Source organism: Bos indicus, chromosome 26, assembly GCF_029378745.1.
Source record: "Bos indicus isolate NIAB-ARS_2022 breed Sahiwal x Tharparkar chromosome 26, NIAB-ARS_B.indTharparkar_mat_pri_1.0, whole genome shotgun sequence".
NCBI classification, from domain to species: Eukaryota; Metazoa; Chordata; class Mammalia; order Artiodactyla; family Bovidae; genus Bos; species Bos indicus.
This window is the reverse complement of record NC_091785.1, coordinates 34337705-34355985: the sequence shown is the minus strand read 5'-3', so window position 1 is coordinate 34355985 and position 18281 is coordinate 34337705. Positions and strand designations below refer to the sequence as shown.

The 18281-nt window shown below is 47.8% G+C and overlaps 1 protein-coding gene across 4 annotated transcripts in view; it reads left to right on the top strand.

Annotated features, from left to right (window-relative positions):
- Positions 1 to 18281, top strand: part of AFAP1L2 (actin filament associated protein 1 like 2) — a 142736-nt gene that overhangs the window by 29025 nt on the left and 95430 nt on the right. Inside the window, exon 1 of one of the 4 annotated variants that reach the window (XM_070780879.1) lies at positions 5073 to 5112. The exons of the other annotated variants lie outside the window; for them this stretch is intronic. Within the exon in view, the coding sequence (XP_070636980.1) occupies positions 5094 to 5112 (19 nt within the window). The 5' untranslated portion in view covers positions 5073 to 5093. Of the gene's footprint in view, positions 1 to 5072; positions 5113 to 18281 lie in introns of those variants that run through there. 4 annotated transcript variants of the gene reach the window in all.

Sequence of the window (18281 nt, the reverse complement as noted above, 5' to 3'; positions counted from 1 at the left end):
CTGTATTTCGCATGATGTAATCTGCATGTAAGTTAAACAAACAGGGTCACAATATAAAGGCTTGTCGTACTTCTTTCCCAATTTTGAACCAGTCAGTTGTTCCATGTAAGGTTCTAATGGTTGCTTTTTGACCCACATACAGGTTTCTCAGGAGACAGGTAAGGTGGTCTGGTATTCCCACCTCTTTAAGAGTTTTCTACAGTTTGTTGTGATCCACACAGTCACAGGCTTTCATGTAGTCAGTGAAGCAAAAGTAAGTATTTTTCTGGAATTTCTTTGCATTCTCTGTGAGCCAACAAATGTTGGCAATTTGATCTCTGGTTCCTTTGCCTTTTCTAAACCCACTTTGTACATCTGGAAGTTCTCGTTTCATATACTGCTGAAGCCTGTCTTAAAGGATTTTGAGCATGACCTTACTAGCATGTGAAGAGTGCACTTGTACAGTAGTTTGAACATTTTTTTGGCACTGCCCTTCTTTGGGATTGGAATGAAAAATGACCTTTTCTAGTCCTGTGGCCACTGCTGAGTTTTTCCAAATTTGCTGACCTGTTGAGTGGGGCACTTTAACAACATCATTTTTTAGGATTTGAAATAGCTCAGCTGTAATTCCATTACCTCCACTAGCTTTGTTTGCAGTAATGCAACAAAAAGTCTCAAAAATGACAGAATGATCTTGGTTCATTTCCAAGGCAAACCATTTAGCATCACAGTAATCCAAGTCTGTGCTCCAATTACTGATACTGAAGAAGCTGAAGTTGACTGGTTCTATGAAGACCTACAAGACCTTCTAGAACTAACACTGGAAAAAGATGTCCTTTTCTCATCATAAGGGGTTGGAATGCCAATGTAAAAAGTCAAGAGATTCCTGGAGTAACAGGCAAATTTGGCCTTGGAGTACAAAATGAAACAGGGCAAAGGCTAACAGAATTTTGTCAAGAGAACACACTGGTCATAGCAAACATCCTTTTCCAACAACATAAGAGATGACTCTCCACATGGACATCACAAAATGGTCAGTACCAAAATCAGATTGATTATATTCTTTGCAGTAGAAGATGAAGAAGCTCTATACAGTCAGCAAAAACAAGACCTGGAGCTGACTGTGGCTCAGCTCATCAGCTCCTTATTGCAGAATTTAGGCTTCAACTGAAGAAAGTAGAGAAAACCACTAGTCCATTCAGGTATGACTTAAATCCCTTATTATTATACAGTGGAGGTAATGAATTGAGTTAAGGGATTAGATCTGATAGAGTGCCTGAAGAACTATGGACAGGGGTTTATAACATTGTACAGGAGGCAGTGACCAAAACCATCCCAAAGAAAAAGAAATGCAAGAAGGCAAAGTGATCGTCCAAGGAGACATTACAAATAGCTGAGGAAAGAAGAGAAGCAAGAGGCAGGGGAGATAGGGAAAGATATAACCAACTGAATGCAGAGTTCCAGAGAATAGCAAGGAGAGATAAGGTCTTCTTAAATGAACAGTGCAAGGAAGTAGAGGAAAACAATAGAATAGGAAAGACTAGAGATCTCTTCAAGAAAATTAGAGATACCAAGGGAACATTTCATGCAAAGATGGGCTCAATAAAGGACAGAAATGGTATGGACTTAACAGAATCAGAAGAGATCAAGAAGAGGTGGCAAGAATACGCGGAAGAACTACACATAAAAATCTTCCTGACCGGGCTAACCACGATGGTTTGCTAGAGCCAGACATCCTGGAGTGTGAAGTCAAATGGGCCTTAGGAAGCATTACTGCAAACAAAATCAAATTAAGTATGTTGGTCCCAGTCTTCCATTAACCAGTGCAGCCTCTAGTATCTGAGTCTCCTCTTGCCTGTCAGAGATTGAGGGCCTTTTTCTTTTAAAGGTAAGATTGAATGATTATGAAATGACTAGGCACATCGTGATTTTAACAGCAAAATTAAATCGAAGTGCAAGATGTACTTGGAGTCTCAGAACATTTGTAATAATTGTAAAGAATTGTTTGTGATACTTTTAAGAATAGGTAAACTGCCTCATCACCATCTCCAGAATCTCAAAGTGTTTTCTCTCATTTGTAAATCTCACAAATCAGTCAGTACAGGAGAAACTGTTTTCCATATTCCCCAGTCTGCATGTTACATATTGTGCATCTCCAAAGTAGCCTATCATTTTTAGGCTCTGGGCTGATTTTCCATTGTCTCTTAAGATGTAAAGAGATGTCTGGAGGTAGAGAGTCTTTGGAATATCACCCAGTGTGTAATGTAGAAATACTTCCAGGCTTTCTCCTCATCCTTTCTAAGCCATTCCGCTAGACAGCCATGGTTCTAAGTAAAACCAAGGTGGTAGAGGAAAGAATATGTGGGGGTGTCTTCCCCAGAGAGGTAGAGCGTTTATAAGAGTTGTCCTAGAAAGTGATGGCAGAATTGCTGTATTTTGCATGTTAATTTCTTTGCTATTGTCTAAGCTGTGCTAAATCCTATGGGGTGCTTTGAGATGGTTCCCGTCCTGGGGTGTGTACGTATTTATGAATCTCATAAGAGCATCCTTGTGTCCCTGTGGATGAGCCCATTGGCTGAACTCACACCATGTGGTCAAGGATTCTGGTTCCTACTGCTCTTCCAGCTGGTGAGTGTGTCCAGGGCCAAATGTGACTGACCTACTATCTGTGGATTGCACTTGGAAGTCCATGCCAAAGCTTCCTGAAATTGCGTCACACTTGGAGCCATACATGCACAGTTGAGATAGGCACTTTAATTTGGATCACAATAATTGGTCAAAAGTGTATCATCCCTTTCCTGTGTGCTTTGGTTTCTGAGTCAGATCACCTGATTGCCAGGAGAGGGCACTTAATTCTTGGGCACTGGAAGATAGAGATGAGCTGTGAAGAGTCAAGCCAGTAAAAATACTTGAAAGCTTATGTGGGAATCATGCGATTGGTGGCCAGGGAAGGTCTGAAAAAGGAAAACTAATTAAAAGGGATGAACAGATTGATAGTATTTGTTTCACCTTCAGAAGCGTCATCTGAATTTGTTGTTCCTCCTTGTCGAGGAGCTCAGGTTTTTCCAATTAAATTTCTACTTAAGGCAGAGGGTCTTAACTTTAGACACATGTGGGAGATATTCAGGGAGCTTTAAAAAATATGACCCCCATCCAAGACATTCTGGGAGAAGGAAGTGGCAACCCACTCCAGTATTCTTGCCTGAAAAATTCCATGGACAGAAGAAACTGGTGGGCTACAGTCCGTGGGATTGCAGAGTCAGACTCAAATGAATGTTAGCGTGCGTGCGTGTGCACACACATGACATTCTGATTTAATTGGTTTAAGGGTTCAGCTTAGGTGGTGTGTTTTTTAAAGCTCTGGGTGATTCTAAGGTGTAGCCAATGATGCGAGCCTTTGGAAAAAAGTATGTAACACTTTCCTCACCTGGAAAATTAAGAGCAAGTGTGGAGTGAAACAGATACCTCTTCCATACTTACATGATGTGGTTTAACCAAATTTTGTGATGGTGCAGAAATCTAACTTAATTACTCGAGGCTTTTAAAGGCTTTAAAAGGCTGTGGGAAAGCTACTGAAGAACAGTCTCCGATGTGATGCTTCCGATTCCTAAGCTCGGGGTTTGCTCATGATCGTACTTGACCTGAACCCTCCTGACTTTGAAGCTCTTTGTGTGGGAGCCCTCGATGCTTTGGCAATGAAGTGGTCTGAAACAAATCCTGAGAGGTCACCTTTGGTGCTGAAAGGCCAGGAGGAGTAGGGGGAATTCTGCTCTGGGCCCCTGCCCTTTTCAGAAGGGGCGAGCGCTCTCGGAACTGGGCTGGTTCCAAGCCCCATTAAAGGGCAGGAGGGGCCAAGGAGCTTCAAAGCTGAGGAAGCTGTACCAGTTTTCTTCCAAATCCCTTTAATGATGGGAAGCATTTCTCTAAAGACTTCTGTCATCCAGAGATGGGAGGCTCTTCCCAAGCTTAGGGAAGATGGAACTTCTTCCCAGAGCCTAGGCAGAAACGGGAGGGAGAGCAGTCAGGGTGCAAGGAAGAGGCAGCTCTTTGGGAACCGGGAGCCCCACGGGTTCTGCTTGGTCGGGTGTCACTCCCCAGGCCTCAGTATCCCCTTCTAGGAAACAGTCTCCAGCATCTGTCCATCCGGTTTTCCGAGCACTCTTCAGCGCTACTTGCTCTGTGGTCACTGAGGAATCTCTGGAGGGTGAATGTGTCCTGGGGAGGGGAGGGAAGTGAGAGAGGGAATGTGAGCAGCCCAGTAAACGTCAGTTTAGGATTGTGATTCTTATAAATAAAACCAATTTCCTGTTGAGAGTGGAGCACGGCAGCCTTGGTGGGAAAGAGGATGCCATCAGCTGTGCAAGGAATTTGTGGCTCAAGGACTTTTGTGTGAACATGCCTCCGAAGCCCGGAGCCTCTCTAAGACGCGGGATTATTCACTCCCATTTGAGAGACAGGTCCACTGAGATGAAAGAGATTAACTCAGAAAGTCAGAACCCAGATAAGAGATCCCCGAGAAATGAGTTTCTGATGGGTAGAGTCCTGTTCTAATAACAGCAAGGGCTTATTGAGAAAGAAGTGCTCAGAACAGTTTCAGGCACTTGCCTTATCAGTGTCCTTTTAGCCAGGAAACGATTAAGCCGCTCAGTGAAACTCTTCTCAGTCTTCCGGCCCACATGCTGCCCCTTCCAGGAAGCCTTCCCTGAGTTGCTGTGTGTTCCCTCACTATTTTAGGTACAGCACATCCCAAGTGCTCAGAAACTGTTTGTTGAATTAAAGTCACATTGTCTTATCATTATATGTCTCTATGTCTGTCTGCCCTGAAACCCGTTCAAAACACGGATGTTTCTCTCCTCCAAGGATGGCTCCCTCTCAGCCCTAGAGCACCTCCAGGTGACATAGTAAGTGTCTGGGACATGATGGGGGAATGAGCGAAGGAATGAATTCCAGGCAATAGGAGCCCTGGGCACCAAGGAAAATGAGGCATGATCTCAAACCCAGATTCCAGACGTGGAGACTGCAGGCCCACGGTGGCCTCCCTTGGCTTTCTCGACTTGAGCCTCTTTCTGTCTGTTCCAGCACAGGGCTGTTGCTGTCTGCTGCTGCAGAGAAGGATGCTGCAGGTTTCTGCTTGTGAGTATGAGCCTGCCTGTGCCCCCTGCAGCAGCTCACCCGGCCTCCAGGGCTCCCGAGGGCACAGACCTGGCTCTGCCCATGCTCTGGACCGATTTCTGAGGGATGTTTGGAGCTGGGCACGGGCCTGGGCACTCCGGGGCTCAGGGTTCTAATCTGTCTTTGGCCACTAACTTGGTGCGACCTTGGGCAAGTCATTTAACCCCTCTTGGCCTTGCTTCCTCATCTGTACGAATGAGCAGAAAGACTACCAACTGCGGCTTAGTGGGATAACTTGTCAGAGCTGCTGTGCTGTGCTTGTAAGGGGCAACTGTGTATTAATTCAGGGGAGCAGATACCCGGAAACCTCTGACATGGTTTTGGCCCCTCCAGTTCCTGGCTTCTTCGGGGGCTGGGTGGTCCTCACAGTTAATTTGGTACCAGCTGTGCCCCTCATGCTTCTGGAAGCTCTGAGCTGGGGTTGCTTAGTCTGTTCCCAGGCCGCCTAGCTTCTCAGAGCAGCTATGTAATTCCCTCGAGGTCAGCTGGAAGGGCAAGGAATTCCTCTGCTGTCTCACTAAGTGTATATAGGAGAGGCCCTTGCATTCTAACAAGAACCTCAAGCTCTTTACTAATTTTCTGTCGCTTGACTCTCACCTTCTCCCTGAAAGTGAAAGTCACTCAGTGGTGTCCGACTCTTTGAGACCCCATGGACTGTAGCCCGCCAGGCTCCTCTGTCCATGGAGTTCTCCAGGCAAGGATACTGGAGTAGGTTGCCATGCCCTCCTCCAGGGGATCATCCTGACCCAGGATCAAACCTGCGTCTCCCAAATTGCAGGCAGATTCTTTACTGTCTGAGCCACCAGGGAAGCCCTATGGTCTCAAACTAATGAAAAACTCCACTGAAAGGGAGGAGTAAGGAGAATGCATAGAAAAAGTCAAGAACATGAATTGCATTACCCTGGACACACTGTACTGGTTATAAACCAGATGAGCCCAACATATTCTCATGTCCCATCTCTCTGTGGACCTTAAATATCTGCCAGGGAGGGCAAGGGGGAAGTTGTGCTGACAGCAACAGAAGCCCTGCCCTGTTTTTTTCCTAAACAGATCCCTGAGTTCTCCTCTCACTTCCCTGAGCCCCTCCCAGGGACTTCAAAGACAGCAGCAGGCCTATTGAGTGTGGTCAGGTCGGTCCCAGCATATTGCAGATTGACTGCCTGCTCCTGATTCAGTGGGGGAAGGATGGCTGGCTGTCAGCTCTAAGAGAGCAGCCTTCTGCTCCCAGGAGGAATCTGAGCGGGGCCATGTGCATTCCTGCCCCTAGAGTGGCTTTTCCAAGGAGAGTGACCAACTCTCCCAGTTTACCCAGGACTTTCCTGGTTTTCCCACTGAAAGTGCCACATCCCAGGAAATCCCTCAGTCTCGGACAGACTGGAGTTGGTGGGTTAGGTCACCTTTTTCCCAAGCCTCAGCTTTATTAAAAGGCTAAGTCAAATGTGATTGCCGCTGCTGCTGCTGCTAAGTTGCTTCAGTCGTGTCCGACTCTGTGCGACCCCATAGACGGCAGCCCACCAGGCTCCCCCATCCCTGGGATTCTCCAGGCAAGGACACTGGAGTGGGCTGCCATTTACTTCTCCAATGCATGAAAGTGAAAAGTGAAAGTGAAGTTGCTCAGTCGTGTCCGGCTCTTAGCGACCCCATGGACTGCAGCCTACCAGGCTCCTCTGTCCATGGGATTTTCCAGGCAAGAGTACTGGAGTGGGGTGCCATTGCCTTCTCCAAAATCAAACGTGGTTACTCCACAGCAAAGATGAATGGAGCCAGCTATTTCGTCTCTTTGACAAGAAAGCAAAAGCCCAGAGCTTAAAAACCAGCACTTTGAACTTAGTTTGTAGCTGCATGATACCACCAGTGTCCTAAGAGAGAGAAGCCAGACTTGAAAAGCCTACACGCTGTGATTCCATTTGCGTGACTTTCTGGAAAAGGCCAAACTGTCCGAAAGGAAAACGGGTCAGTAGTTGCTAGGGCGGGGACAAAGGCTTCACCACAGAGGGGCTTGAAGGAAATTTCTAAAATGATAGAAATCTTCATTTCTTGAATCTGTGTCGCAGAGTTGGTTATATAGTTTAGAACTGTGCAATCTACAGGGCAGTTTTGTTTTCGCCCTTTGTGTAAATTATACCTCCAGAAAGCTGACTTTAAAACAAACCCTAGCCATTTATGACACTGTGGTGTAAGATGGAGAATCCATTGAGCGTGTGGTTGGCCATCATGGGTCGTAAATAGAATCTGAGGTCTTGGTGTGGTCATGCCTGCAGCCGTCTGGAGGTGCAGCAGAAGGTGAACAATTCAGGTACAAAACAAAGGACTACTTGATGGTAACTTACATGCAAGAGATTTGTCTGTGAGGCACAACCAGGGTGATGGTGGAAGCTCTTCTTCTATTGAGAGAAAAGGAAAAGCTGATCTCCTAAAACCCAGGCAGCAGATGTGCCCAGGAAGGTCATGGAATATTGAAGCCTTCGCCCCGGGTTCCCACCCTGGGAACTCTTCTGCTGCACACACATGGCTCTAATGTATTAACTTTGGCAGCTTTTCTGCTGCAAGTTTGTTTTTTTCCACCAATGAAGTTATTGAATTGGAATTGAGTACCCAAGTCTGCACCATAGTTATTTCCCGGCCAATGTTTTGTTTTTTGGCAGTCCTGCGTGTCTATGCTAGATAGGATTGATTCTGAGCAGGGAGAATGCATGAGTTAGCAAAATAACACACCTAGCCTCATGCCAGGTAAGGGGTTAGAAAGCTAACCCCTGTGGGAAACAAGACGTCTTTTTCCGACAAGACTTAGCAACTGAACAACAGCAACAACTCTTGTTTCCAAGCAGGAAAAAAACCTTGTGATGCACACCCAGCACTGGCGCTTGCTCACCAGCCCGGGGGGGGGATATGGGATCCCACACAAATGAGGAAGTATTCATCTGGTGGTCCTAATGGAATCCGAAGAGCTTAGTGGTTCCCCATTTCTTAAAAACTCAAACCCCAAGTCGAATTGGCTTGTTACGCAGGTGAACGGTGTCTGGCTCTATGACCCCGGTAGCTGACTCTGTGTCTTCTCCTTTTTGTTAAGTACAGCGGGTTGGAAGGCTGTAGAACCTTCATCCGTGAGGACCGCATGGGCCCAGATGACTTTTAACGGTGAATTACGCTGTAGAATTTCACACACGCAACTCTTCTTAATCATAAGTGTGTCCAGGACGCTAATTACCCACAGAGGCTGTTCCACCTGTTCTTGGGGTATTTAGGAAGAATTCCTGAATAATAAACAGAATAATAATCGAATAATTGCAGTCTAGTCCTAATGGTCTCAACTATGTTGGAGGACTAACGAGGGTGGGAAAGAGGCAGGAAATACTTGTGCATATCTGCAGAGAATCTTCCCTGATACGTTGTCAGGCCTGGCTTGTGGCGAGCTTTGGGGCTGCCCAAGGGCCCACTTCTAGGTTGAGTGCAAACATGAGTATTAGTCTGAGTTCTGCAGAGAAACTGGGAATGCATAGGTGGGGAAATTCCAGATACTTCCTTACCTCAACTGCAAAGTGTTACCACCGTCTCCCTGGGCTACCTTGGCATGCTGGCATTTTTTGGGGTTCTGTCTTAGCCTTTCTCTTAGACCAACAAATGGGAGTCCTGCCACTTCCTTCCATCCTCCATGCCCCCCTTTCCTCTCTCCCAGTTTTTACACAACAGGATTTATTCATGTTAACTGTATTCAAGTCCCCAGATGGGGGAGAAAAAAGATTGTGATGAATGAGCTTATTGTTGGTAGACTTCACTGACTTCTTTTATTTAATACCCAAAGTCCTTGAACATGTTGAGCTGATTTACTAAAATTCAAATATGGGCCTTTAGGAAGGAACTCAGGGGGTGCTGGGTGTCCCTCTTAGCAGAGCTGGGACCTATTGGGTGGAGGGTTTGCCAGGGACATCGTGTCTTCATCTTCGTGCTCTTGGGTCTCCTTGAGGGTAGATATCCCATGTATAATCCCGGATTTCTTAGGAGCCTGGGATGATCACCACCCTACTGCCCTCTGCCTTGTTGGACTTTTTGTGGCATCCCCTTCTAGCACTTTTTTTTTTTTGACACAGTGAAGATGGATACCACCACGAGGTACTTCCATCAGCAGAGCCACACAACCGCCCCCGCCTGCCCACCCCCGCTCCCCGCAAGCAGGGCTTCTGCTTGACAGTTTCCTGCACCCATGTAATGAAATAAAGGGTGGTGATGTGGCAGAGCTTGGGCAGAAGCAGTAAGTATCAGACAGCCTGTGGCTTAAATGCCTGATGCAGTGCAGCCAGTCCATGACAGTCAGGGCAGAGTTGGATGGTGTGTCTTTCGGCGTGTTTTGGAGATGGGGTCTCTGTGAGGAATTTTGCTAGAGCTGTGGCTGAGGGTCATGGTGTGTCTGACAGTCCAGTGCGGTTGCCTAGGTTCAGTGATAGTGGGGTGTCTGGAGCCCTAGAGGGTTTCCTGAGAGTCCTGCGGGTACCAGAGCTGGGCTGAGACTCTTGTCTCACTGGAGACAGTGAAAGTCTTTCCCTGGTCCCATCAGTAACATCCCAGGTGCCCTGAAAGTTAGGCTGTGGCCAAGCAGGTCGGTTTGAGGACAGCACCATCAGAGGCAAGTGTGAGTGCGTTTTGGGTCCTGCAGGACCCCTCCTGGGTGCACACAGCCTCACAGCTGCTCCTGTGCGTTCAACCTTCTCTTCCCTGCTCCCTCTATTTTCTCCCAACCACCCCCACTCTCTTCTTTGATTCTTTTATTCTCTTCCTTTTGACTTTTTCATTTTTTTTTCCTCTCTGAGTTCTGTTCAGGTCTCCTTTAGAAAAGGGACCTTCCCCATGAGCCTAAGGTCAGAAAGCCCCAGAAAGAGAGCTTTGCCTTGGCCCCAGGTCTCTGCTCTCATTTCTAGCAGCCAAGGCTTGAATCCCAGGCTTCACTGGGGGTGGAGGGGGGAGCTGATGACCTCAGAGGCAGGATGGGAAGTGGGGCACGCTCCCAGCCCATCAAGGAGCATCTCATTCCTTCTAGGAAGAGGAGGCCTGAGTGAAATCTGTTCCGTGCAGTCCCTAACTGCTTCATCAGGCCCTAGAGAGTGTCGCTGCACACTGCCTGCTGTAGAGAAGGCCCCCTTTCCCAACCCTTGTGGTCCAGCCACTTGCTAACCCATCCCACCTGACCTAGTGCAGGTTAATGTGACTGGTCATGGTGACTAGGATTCCTGGGAGAGTTCTCACCCTCTCTCTGTGGGTCCTTAAACAGCCCCATGACCTGCTAACCTTCAAGGGGTGGAAGAAACAGTCTCAGCCCTGAGTGGGGCTCCTCCCACTGCCATCCCAGGCTCCCTGAAAATGAACATCAGAGGACGGCCTGGCATCCGCACAGGGGGAGCATGGGAACATCACCACAGTTTGGATAACGTTCCAAACATGAAGGCTCAGCATTGAACTAAAATAATTTTTTCCCATTGACCTCCTGGCTTCCCTGTGGGCAAGCATCCATCTCCCGCCCATCTGATGCTGGTTTGGTGTATGTAATTGTAAACAGTTCGGGCTGGGAGCGAATCTCCGAGCGGAGTTATGGGATCCAGGTGTCGCTCCCGGCTGGCCACGCACTGGTTCCCTCGAGAGTGGGGAAGGTCGTCTTGTTCTCCGAGACAGAATTGAGTCTGTTGCTTTTGAGATCAAATCCTCTGAAGCAAGACTCCCTCTCATGCCTTCACCCCCCAGGTCTCCACTCAGGCTGGGGGAGGGGCTCTTTCATAAGTGAGTGGGGTTTCTACTCGCCTGACCCTGAGGTGAGGGCCCCAAGTCTGCAGGGAGGCCCTGATGTGTTGCTGTGGATGAGAGGAGCAGAGAGAGAGGCCCGCATTCTGTGTGTGAGAACCGGGGCCCCACTAACCAGGGCAAGTTTCAGGTCAGTCTCAGCCTCGTTTCTTAAGTGCAGCTGGACTCCTGACGCAGGCTTGGCAACTGGCAGGCGGGACTCTTGTTCTAAGCAGGAGGCCTCTAAAGTGTGTGTAGGCGGCTTTGGGCACTTGCTTACTTCCCTGGCCCTAGAAGTACAATTGGAAGTCAGAGCAGGGCTTGTGTTAGAGAACACCTTAGGTCTGTTGGAGAACGTAGAGGGGCACTGATGCTGGGGGTCTGGCTTCTCCCATCTTTGCACCCTTGCAGCTCTTAACATACCTATCAGCTGGGGGAAGAAGCTAATAAGCTCATTCATTTCACTGGCATCAGGCATGATTTGGTCATGTGTGTGTGGTGTGTGTGTGTCTTGGGGAAGAGATGTCAGGTGATGATCAGCCCCATTTTCTCAAAATTTCCTAAAGCTATTTACCTAATGCCTTTAAAGTGGAGAAGGAAATGGCAACCCACTCCAGTACTCTTGCCTGGAAAATCCCATGGACGGAGGAGCCGGTAGGCTACAGTCCCTGGGATCACAAAGAGTCAGACACAGCTGAGCGACTTCACTTTCACTTTTCACTTTCATGCATTAGAGAAGGAAATGGCAACCCACTCCAGTGTTCTTGCCTGGAGAATCCTGGGGATGGAGGAGCCTGGTGGGCTGCCGTCTGTGGGGTCGCACAGAGTCGGACATGACTGAAGTGACTTAGCAGCAGCAGCAGCAATGTCTTTAAAGAATAAGATTTATGTCCTACAACAAGATTTATTTTTCTGCCCCCCGGGGGGCTGAGGCAGGTTGAAAGAAATTGAGAGTGCAAAGAGGATGTGTTCTGCTGGGTAGAGTAACGTCCAGGTGCCACGCTTATCTGTCGGCTCACTCAGCCTTGACACCTTGACCCCTCCCCCGCCCCAGGCCTTAACCCCTCCCTGAATCTTGCACAGCTTTCCTCTGTGTCTTCATCCATGCTTGTGGGTTTATTCTCTGGCTGGAAATAATACGACCAGTCAAACAGCTTGGAGCAAACTATTGTCTACAAATGGCTCCCCCCCCACCCCCCCTTAAACATCACCATTACTGGGTGTAAAAATGGTTTAGCTTCAGGAGGAAACAGCTGGCTGGCAGAGATCCTGGTGGGGTCCTGGGTGAGATTCTGTTGTGTCACTAATGACTTTCTTGGGTACATTTCCGGCACAAGCGCAGTTGGCAGTTGGGGAATTCTGTGGCTGAGAACTTTTGTCAAGGCAAGAGCTGCAGCTGGAGCAGCTTCTGGCTGAGGCCAGGAAGGGAAGTCTTCACTGCATTAGGGATAATCTAGACCTGTCCAATGGGTGTCTCATTGGAGAGGTAGACCTTGGTAGCTTAACTTGAATGCTAATGAACCTTTTCCTTCTAGAATATTATGTCTCTGGGTTTCTCTTAGACTTCAACACCTTGGTCTGTAGCTAAGGTGAGCCCAGATTTCTTAGGGTCCCTGACCCACGCCCTCTTTCTTGAAGGCAGGCAGTGTCTAAAGCAACTCTATGAGTAGAGTGGGAAGATGTGTGCTGCTGGAAAAAGTCCGAGCTCCTTCTGCAATAGGCTTGCCTATTTGTGCAGTTCCTATGGCTATTTCTCACCTTGTTCTATGTCTCAGCCATTCTGGATTCCTTGTGCTTTCCCAGCTGGACCTTGGCAAATGCTGTTCCTTTAACCCGGAATGTTCTCCCCTCAAGACTGCCAGCCAGGCTTATCTGCAAGGGTCATTCAGCCTTGACCTTGACCCCAATGCCCTGAAGCCTTTAACCCCTTACTGCACTTTACTTGACCCGCCATGGTCATCAGGTCCATATTACAGTTGATGGAAAGTCTGTGTGCCCGGGAGACTGAAAGATCAAAGGTCAAAAGCCATTATTCCTCTATGTGTCCACAGCACCTAACTGCATGGGTGATGTATTGTCAGTGCTCATGTATGGTATTGTATGATTGAGAAATGGTTGTCGTCCTCAAGTTTTCTAAGTTTGATTGCATCAAAATGAAGGCCTTCTGGTCATTAGTGGGCATCCTGATAAAGGTAGTAGGCAGATGAAATAAAAGAGAAAGATATTTACAATCTAAAAGCTTCAGGGGGTTAACAATTAGAATATACAAGGAACTGATGCACATCAGCCAGAAAAAGGCAGAAATCTCAACAGAAAAGAAGGTGAATAAAGGGTGTGAATGGGAGTTTACAGGTGATGGAGCCTCCAAAATGTTAATGAACACCTGAAGGAATGCTCACTCGGCCTCCTTTACTTATCAGAGTGAAACCAGCCAGAACAGCCACCCAGGAGGCTGGCGGAAGTGAAGAACTGAGGAGGCCGAGTGTTCTCAGAACACTCAGAACTTTCTGCATGGGCCCACTCTAGGCAGGGTTGAAAATGACCTTTGCAGCGTTATGTGCAGTGGTGAAGAGCAGGAAGTGGTCTTGGTGTCTGGGTGAATGATAATAGCAGATGTACGTTCTAGAAAATTAAGTAGCAATAGAAGCAATGAATTAGATGTCCATCCAGAAAAATAGAGGGCTCTTTAAGGCAAAGTGCCGGCAGGGAGGTAAGAAGCAGAATAGCACACTTGACAATTGCAGCCTTTCAGGCCATTAAGAATTAATAGAGCAGTACTCATGGAGCAGGAACACATACAAAAAAGTACATGATATGGGGTTGGCCCAAAAGTTTGTTCACATTTTTCTGTCAGATGGGCTAGAAAAACCCAAATGAACTTTTTTGGCCAACCCAACAGACCATCATCTCTGTTGAGTGGTGGGTAATGGAATACGGGGATGAAAGGACATTGGTAAGAGGTTGCTTGTCATCTGCTGTTGATGCCAGAATTGGCACAGTGATGGCAACAGCCAGGAGTGCAAGCATGTGCTATGGAGAGGTGGAGGGGGTGGGTACTTGTCTCACCACCATGCGGAAGAGTTAGTGGGAGGCCACTTCTTTCTTACTAATTGTTGGGCTGTCCGAGACTCTTTGCTTGTGAGGATGTGATAACAGATAACCTTTACAATACACACCAGAGATCCGTAGCAGTGATTAGCAGCCTATATGGTCATGAGGGAAGGGGATGCTTATAACCCTGCCTCAGAGAAGCCTGGGATTGGTAGAGCTGGCTTTTAATAGTTGTTATTTTTCATTTCCACCTCCAGCCACTCTGAGCACCTGGAGTCATCTTTGGATTCAGATTGCTCATAAGTACATACAAGTCACAGCCTAGAGCTGATGTCCACAGGTTTATCAGATTGACTCTTGAAGGCATTAGAGTTGGATATTTCTAGTACATGGTTTGTTGGACACAAAGTTGCTAGACTCTGTACAGCCATTCATTTTTGCTTCTGTCCACCAAGGAGATGGGAATATTCACTCAAAATCAGTGCATTCAAATGAGAGCAATTGCTTCTTCCACAACAGGTCTGGGGTTTCCTTGATCTGGACAAAGTTGGCCCTGAAATTTTTTGTTCCATCTCTATATCTACTTGAAATAGACCTATTTGTCCTTTAAGTCTTTTTGAGAGCCAAAGATGTGTGTGGTAAAGAGCCATGTGGACCAGGGAGGTGGTAGTTTAGTTGCTAAGTTGTGTCCAACTCTTGTGGCCCCGTGGACTGTAGCCCACCAGGCTCCTCTGTCCATGGAATTCCCCAGGCAAGAATACTGGAGGGGGTTGCCATTTTCTTCTCCATGGGATCTTCCAAACCCAGGGATTGAACCCCGGTCTCCTGTATTGCAGGCAGATTCTTTACTGACTGAGCTTGGACCAGGGAGACCACTGCCCAATTCTGCTCTGCCCAGAGTGTGCTCTGCAAGGCTGCCTGGGCCCAGGAGGCAGAACCTGGAGCTTCCCGGGGTCTTGTGAGTGTGGGCAGAAGAACTGACCCTCTTGGCTGTGGCTCAGTTGGGGAATAGGGGGCAGCGAATTCAACTGTGTGTAAAAGCCAAGAACCAAGGCTTCAGGTTTTCAGAGAAGGGACAAATCCCTGATTTGGGCTCTGCTCGTTTGATTGCTTTCCCATCATTCTTTCTCTTGCACTGATGTCTTTTTTCTAACTGTTCTTCATCTGACCTTCCATTTATTGACCAAGTTCAGTTGTCATTGGCTACAACCACCCCAGTCTCTAGACCTGCATTGCTTGTTCCTGGGTTCACTGGAATGTGTGTGCCTCAGTGATGGAACAGTGCAGATCATCATTTCTGTTCTTTCAAGTTCAAGCATCAGCCCTAGGGTTTGAGCTTCCTTGGTGGCTCAGTGGTAAAGAATCCGCCTGCCAGTACAGGAGACTCAGGAGACATGGATTTGATCCCTACATCAGGAAGATCCTCTGGAGAAGGAAACAGGAACTCACTCCAGTATTCTTGCCTGGAAAATTTCATGGAGAGAAGAACCTAGTGGGCTACAGTCTGTGGGGTTGCAAAGAGTTGCACATGACTGAACACAGACACACAGTGGGCGAATTTCCAGGTGTTCACACTGTAGGCATTTTTTGAGCTTCATCGTGTGTCAGGTGTCATCAGGATGTTGAGATAAAGCTGGACACAGTATTAACGAGGCTCCTGTCATAATGGAGCTTACATTCTAGAGGAAGAAAGCAGACCAGGAGCAAGCAAGCACAGTTCTAAAAAAGGGTACTTTTAGGACGTCCCTGGTGGTTCAGTGGTTAAGACTCCGTGCTTCCACTGCAGGGGGAATGGGTTTGATCCCTGGTTGAGGAACTAAGACCCCACATGCTGCATAGAAGAGCCACCCCCCCCCCCAAAAAAGGATACTTTCAAATAGCAGTAAGTAACATGAAAAACAGGATGTTGTGAAAGTAATTGGCAGGGGGAGGGAGTGGTCCCAATATCAGTCAGGGTGATCACAGAGAATCTCTCTGAGATGACAATTGGGTTGAGACCTAAATGAGGGGGAAGCTGCTATGTGGAGAAGATGGTTAGGAGTTCCAGTCAGAGAGGAGAGCAGGTACAAAGGTCCTGAGATCATCAAGACCTCATATGATATGGATTTAGGGGATGGGGCCTGGAAGCAGACCATCAGCAAAGGGATAGTGGAGAGGGATGAGGTTGAAGAGCCGGCAGCTTGGGTTGTATTCTGAGAACGCTTCACAAGCGGTCCAAATTTAGCTTCCCAGTTACCCACTGCCTCTTACAAATGGGTAGGTTACCACCAGTCTTCTATTCCACAGCAAAAATCCAAGCACATCCTAAAAGAATATTCTTCGTACTTCTCTGAAGAGATTGAGGTGCTACAGACCTATTCCAGTTTTCCACACTTCACTGAAGTGGGTTCTGAGGGGGGCACTGGGCACAGAGAAAGCCCGCAGGTACACAGCTCGTTGGTAGCAGGCATAGGCCAGGTGCCTGAGGTTCACGACTGGTGATCTCGCATCCTCCCCACCAGGCAAAGCCACGGAAGGCAAGCAGCTGTTTGATCTCCATTTGACCCAACATCTCTGTATTGCTTCTCCCTCTAAGAGGCCTTGACTGCTTTATTTCTGCCCTGTGCCAGTTGCAGCGAATATAATCATGGTCGAAAGTGGCACGTTTATGCTGGCCTGGTTTGTATCCAGCTCGCATGCTTGCAGTGTCGAGCGGTTACTTGCCCTCTCTGAGCCCTCATTTCTTTATCTGAAAACGACTGATTACCCTCTTCCTTAGAGGTTTGTAAGAACTGAGTGAAATCTTGTACTTCTCCGTAGGTACAGCACATGGTCAGAGCCCCACAATGCTAATTATAGGTGGTAGGTGGTGGTGGAACAAGACACTGGGTTGCATTTGGTCTTCCATGTTTATTTCTGATGCCTGAAGCCTCTGCTTTCAGTAATGCAGCCATTAGTATTGGGGAGGGGCAAGCTGATCCTTGCAGATGAGCCATTTCCTATTTCTGAACCCACTGATATGAGAACACTGTGCCTCGTTACTCCCCTGTCACCCCAGCCTCAATTTTTTTGTTGTTCAGTCACTAAGTCATGTCCGACTCTGCAACCCCATCTATAGTAATCACCACTCTACTCCCTTCCCAGGCTTGTTGGGAAGTCAAATGAAAAGCGTGCATGAGTGTGTCCTGAAATCTAAAGAACACTGAACATATATGAAAGGTGATTTTTTTCAGTGCTGGACTGGGAATTGCATGACAGGCAAAGGGAAATCCTTGGCGCTTCCTTAGGCATTGCTAGTTGTGCCTGACTAGTTCTCAACCCTGGCCAAACGGTGTGTTTTCTTGGTCATGGTGGGAACGTGTTTGAGATTGGCTGCTGGGAGGGATGGTGAGGTGTGGAATCATGGTCAGCAGTTACGTCTCAGTAAGAGCTGGTGACATTCATGTCAGTCCTGTAGGCAGTAGACCCTTCTGTGCTGAGAGCCAACTATGAGATGAGGAGGGTGACAAGCCCTCTGCAGTCATGGGGAACCGGTGCCCACATAGCTTGAATACCAGTTGCAACCCCACGAGAACATTTGCTCAGAGACACTCATCCCAGGTTGCTGCTTGCTGGCCTGGCAACGGGGTTCTGCTGGGCGCAGGGAGCCTCGGGCCTCCTGGCAGCTGCTCCCTGGGTAGGGCTGGGCTGCCAGGGACTCACACACCTGACCTCTCTTGACTTCCAGCACTGCTTCCCTCGGGGAGGAAGCCACCTTCTTGATTTTTAAGTGGAGCATCAAGGGTGTTTATAATGATTATGAAAACTTTCCTGGTGGCTCAGACAGTAAAGGATCTGCCTGTAATGTGAGAAAACTCAGGTTCGATCCCTGGGTTGGGAAGATCCCCTGGAGAAGGAAATGGCAACCCACTCCCATTATTCCTGCCTGGAGAATCCCATGGCCAGAGGAGCCCGGCAGGCTACAGTCCATGGGGTCGCAAAGAGTCGGACACAACTGCGCAACTAACAAGAGTGATTATAGTGATTATGAAAAACAATAATTAATACCAGTATCTTCTTATTTCAATGGGTGTTCCATTTTTACCTTTCACGGATATCCCAGTGAGATGTGTTGGAAATCTTAAGAGAGTGGTTTTCTCCATGGGGTAACTGAGGGCCTGAGCCTTAAATGTCACACAGCTACTGAATAAGAAGCTGTTTCTACCAGAAGGTGAGTTGTCAGCCTCTCAGCCTGCATCTGGTAGTGGCTGTGTTCACAGGTTCAGCGGTAGCCTCTCTCCCCTGGGCATTTTGTTCTCACCATCTCATTTAGTCCCTAAATCCTCCTGGGAGGT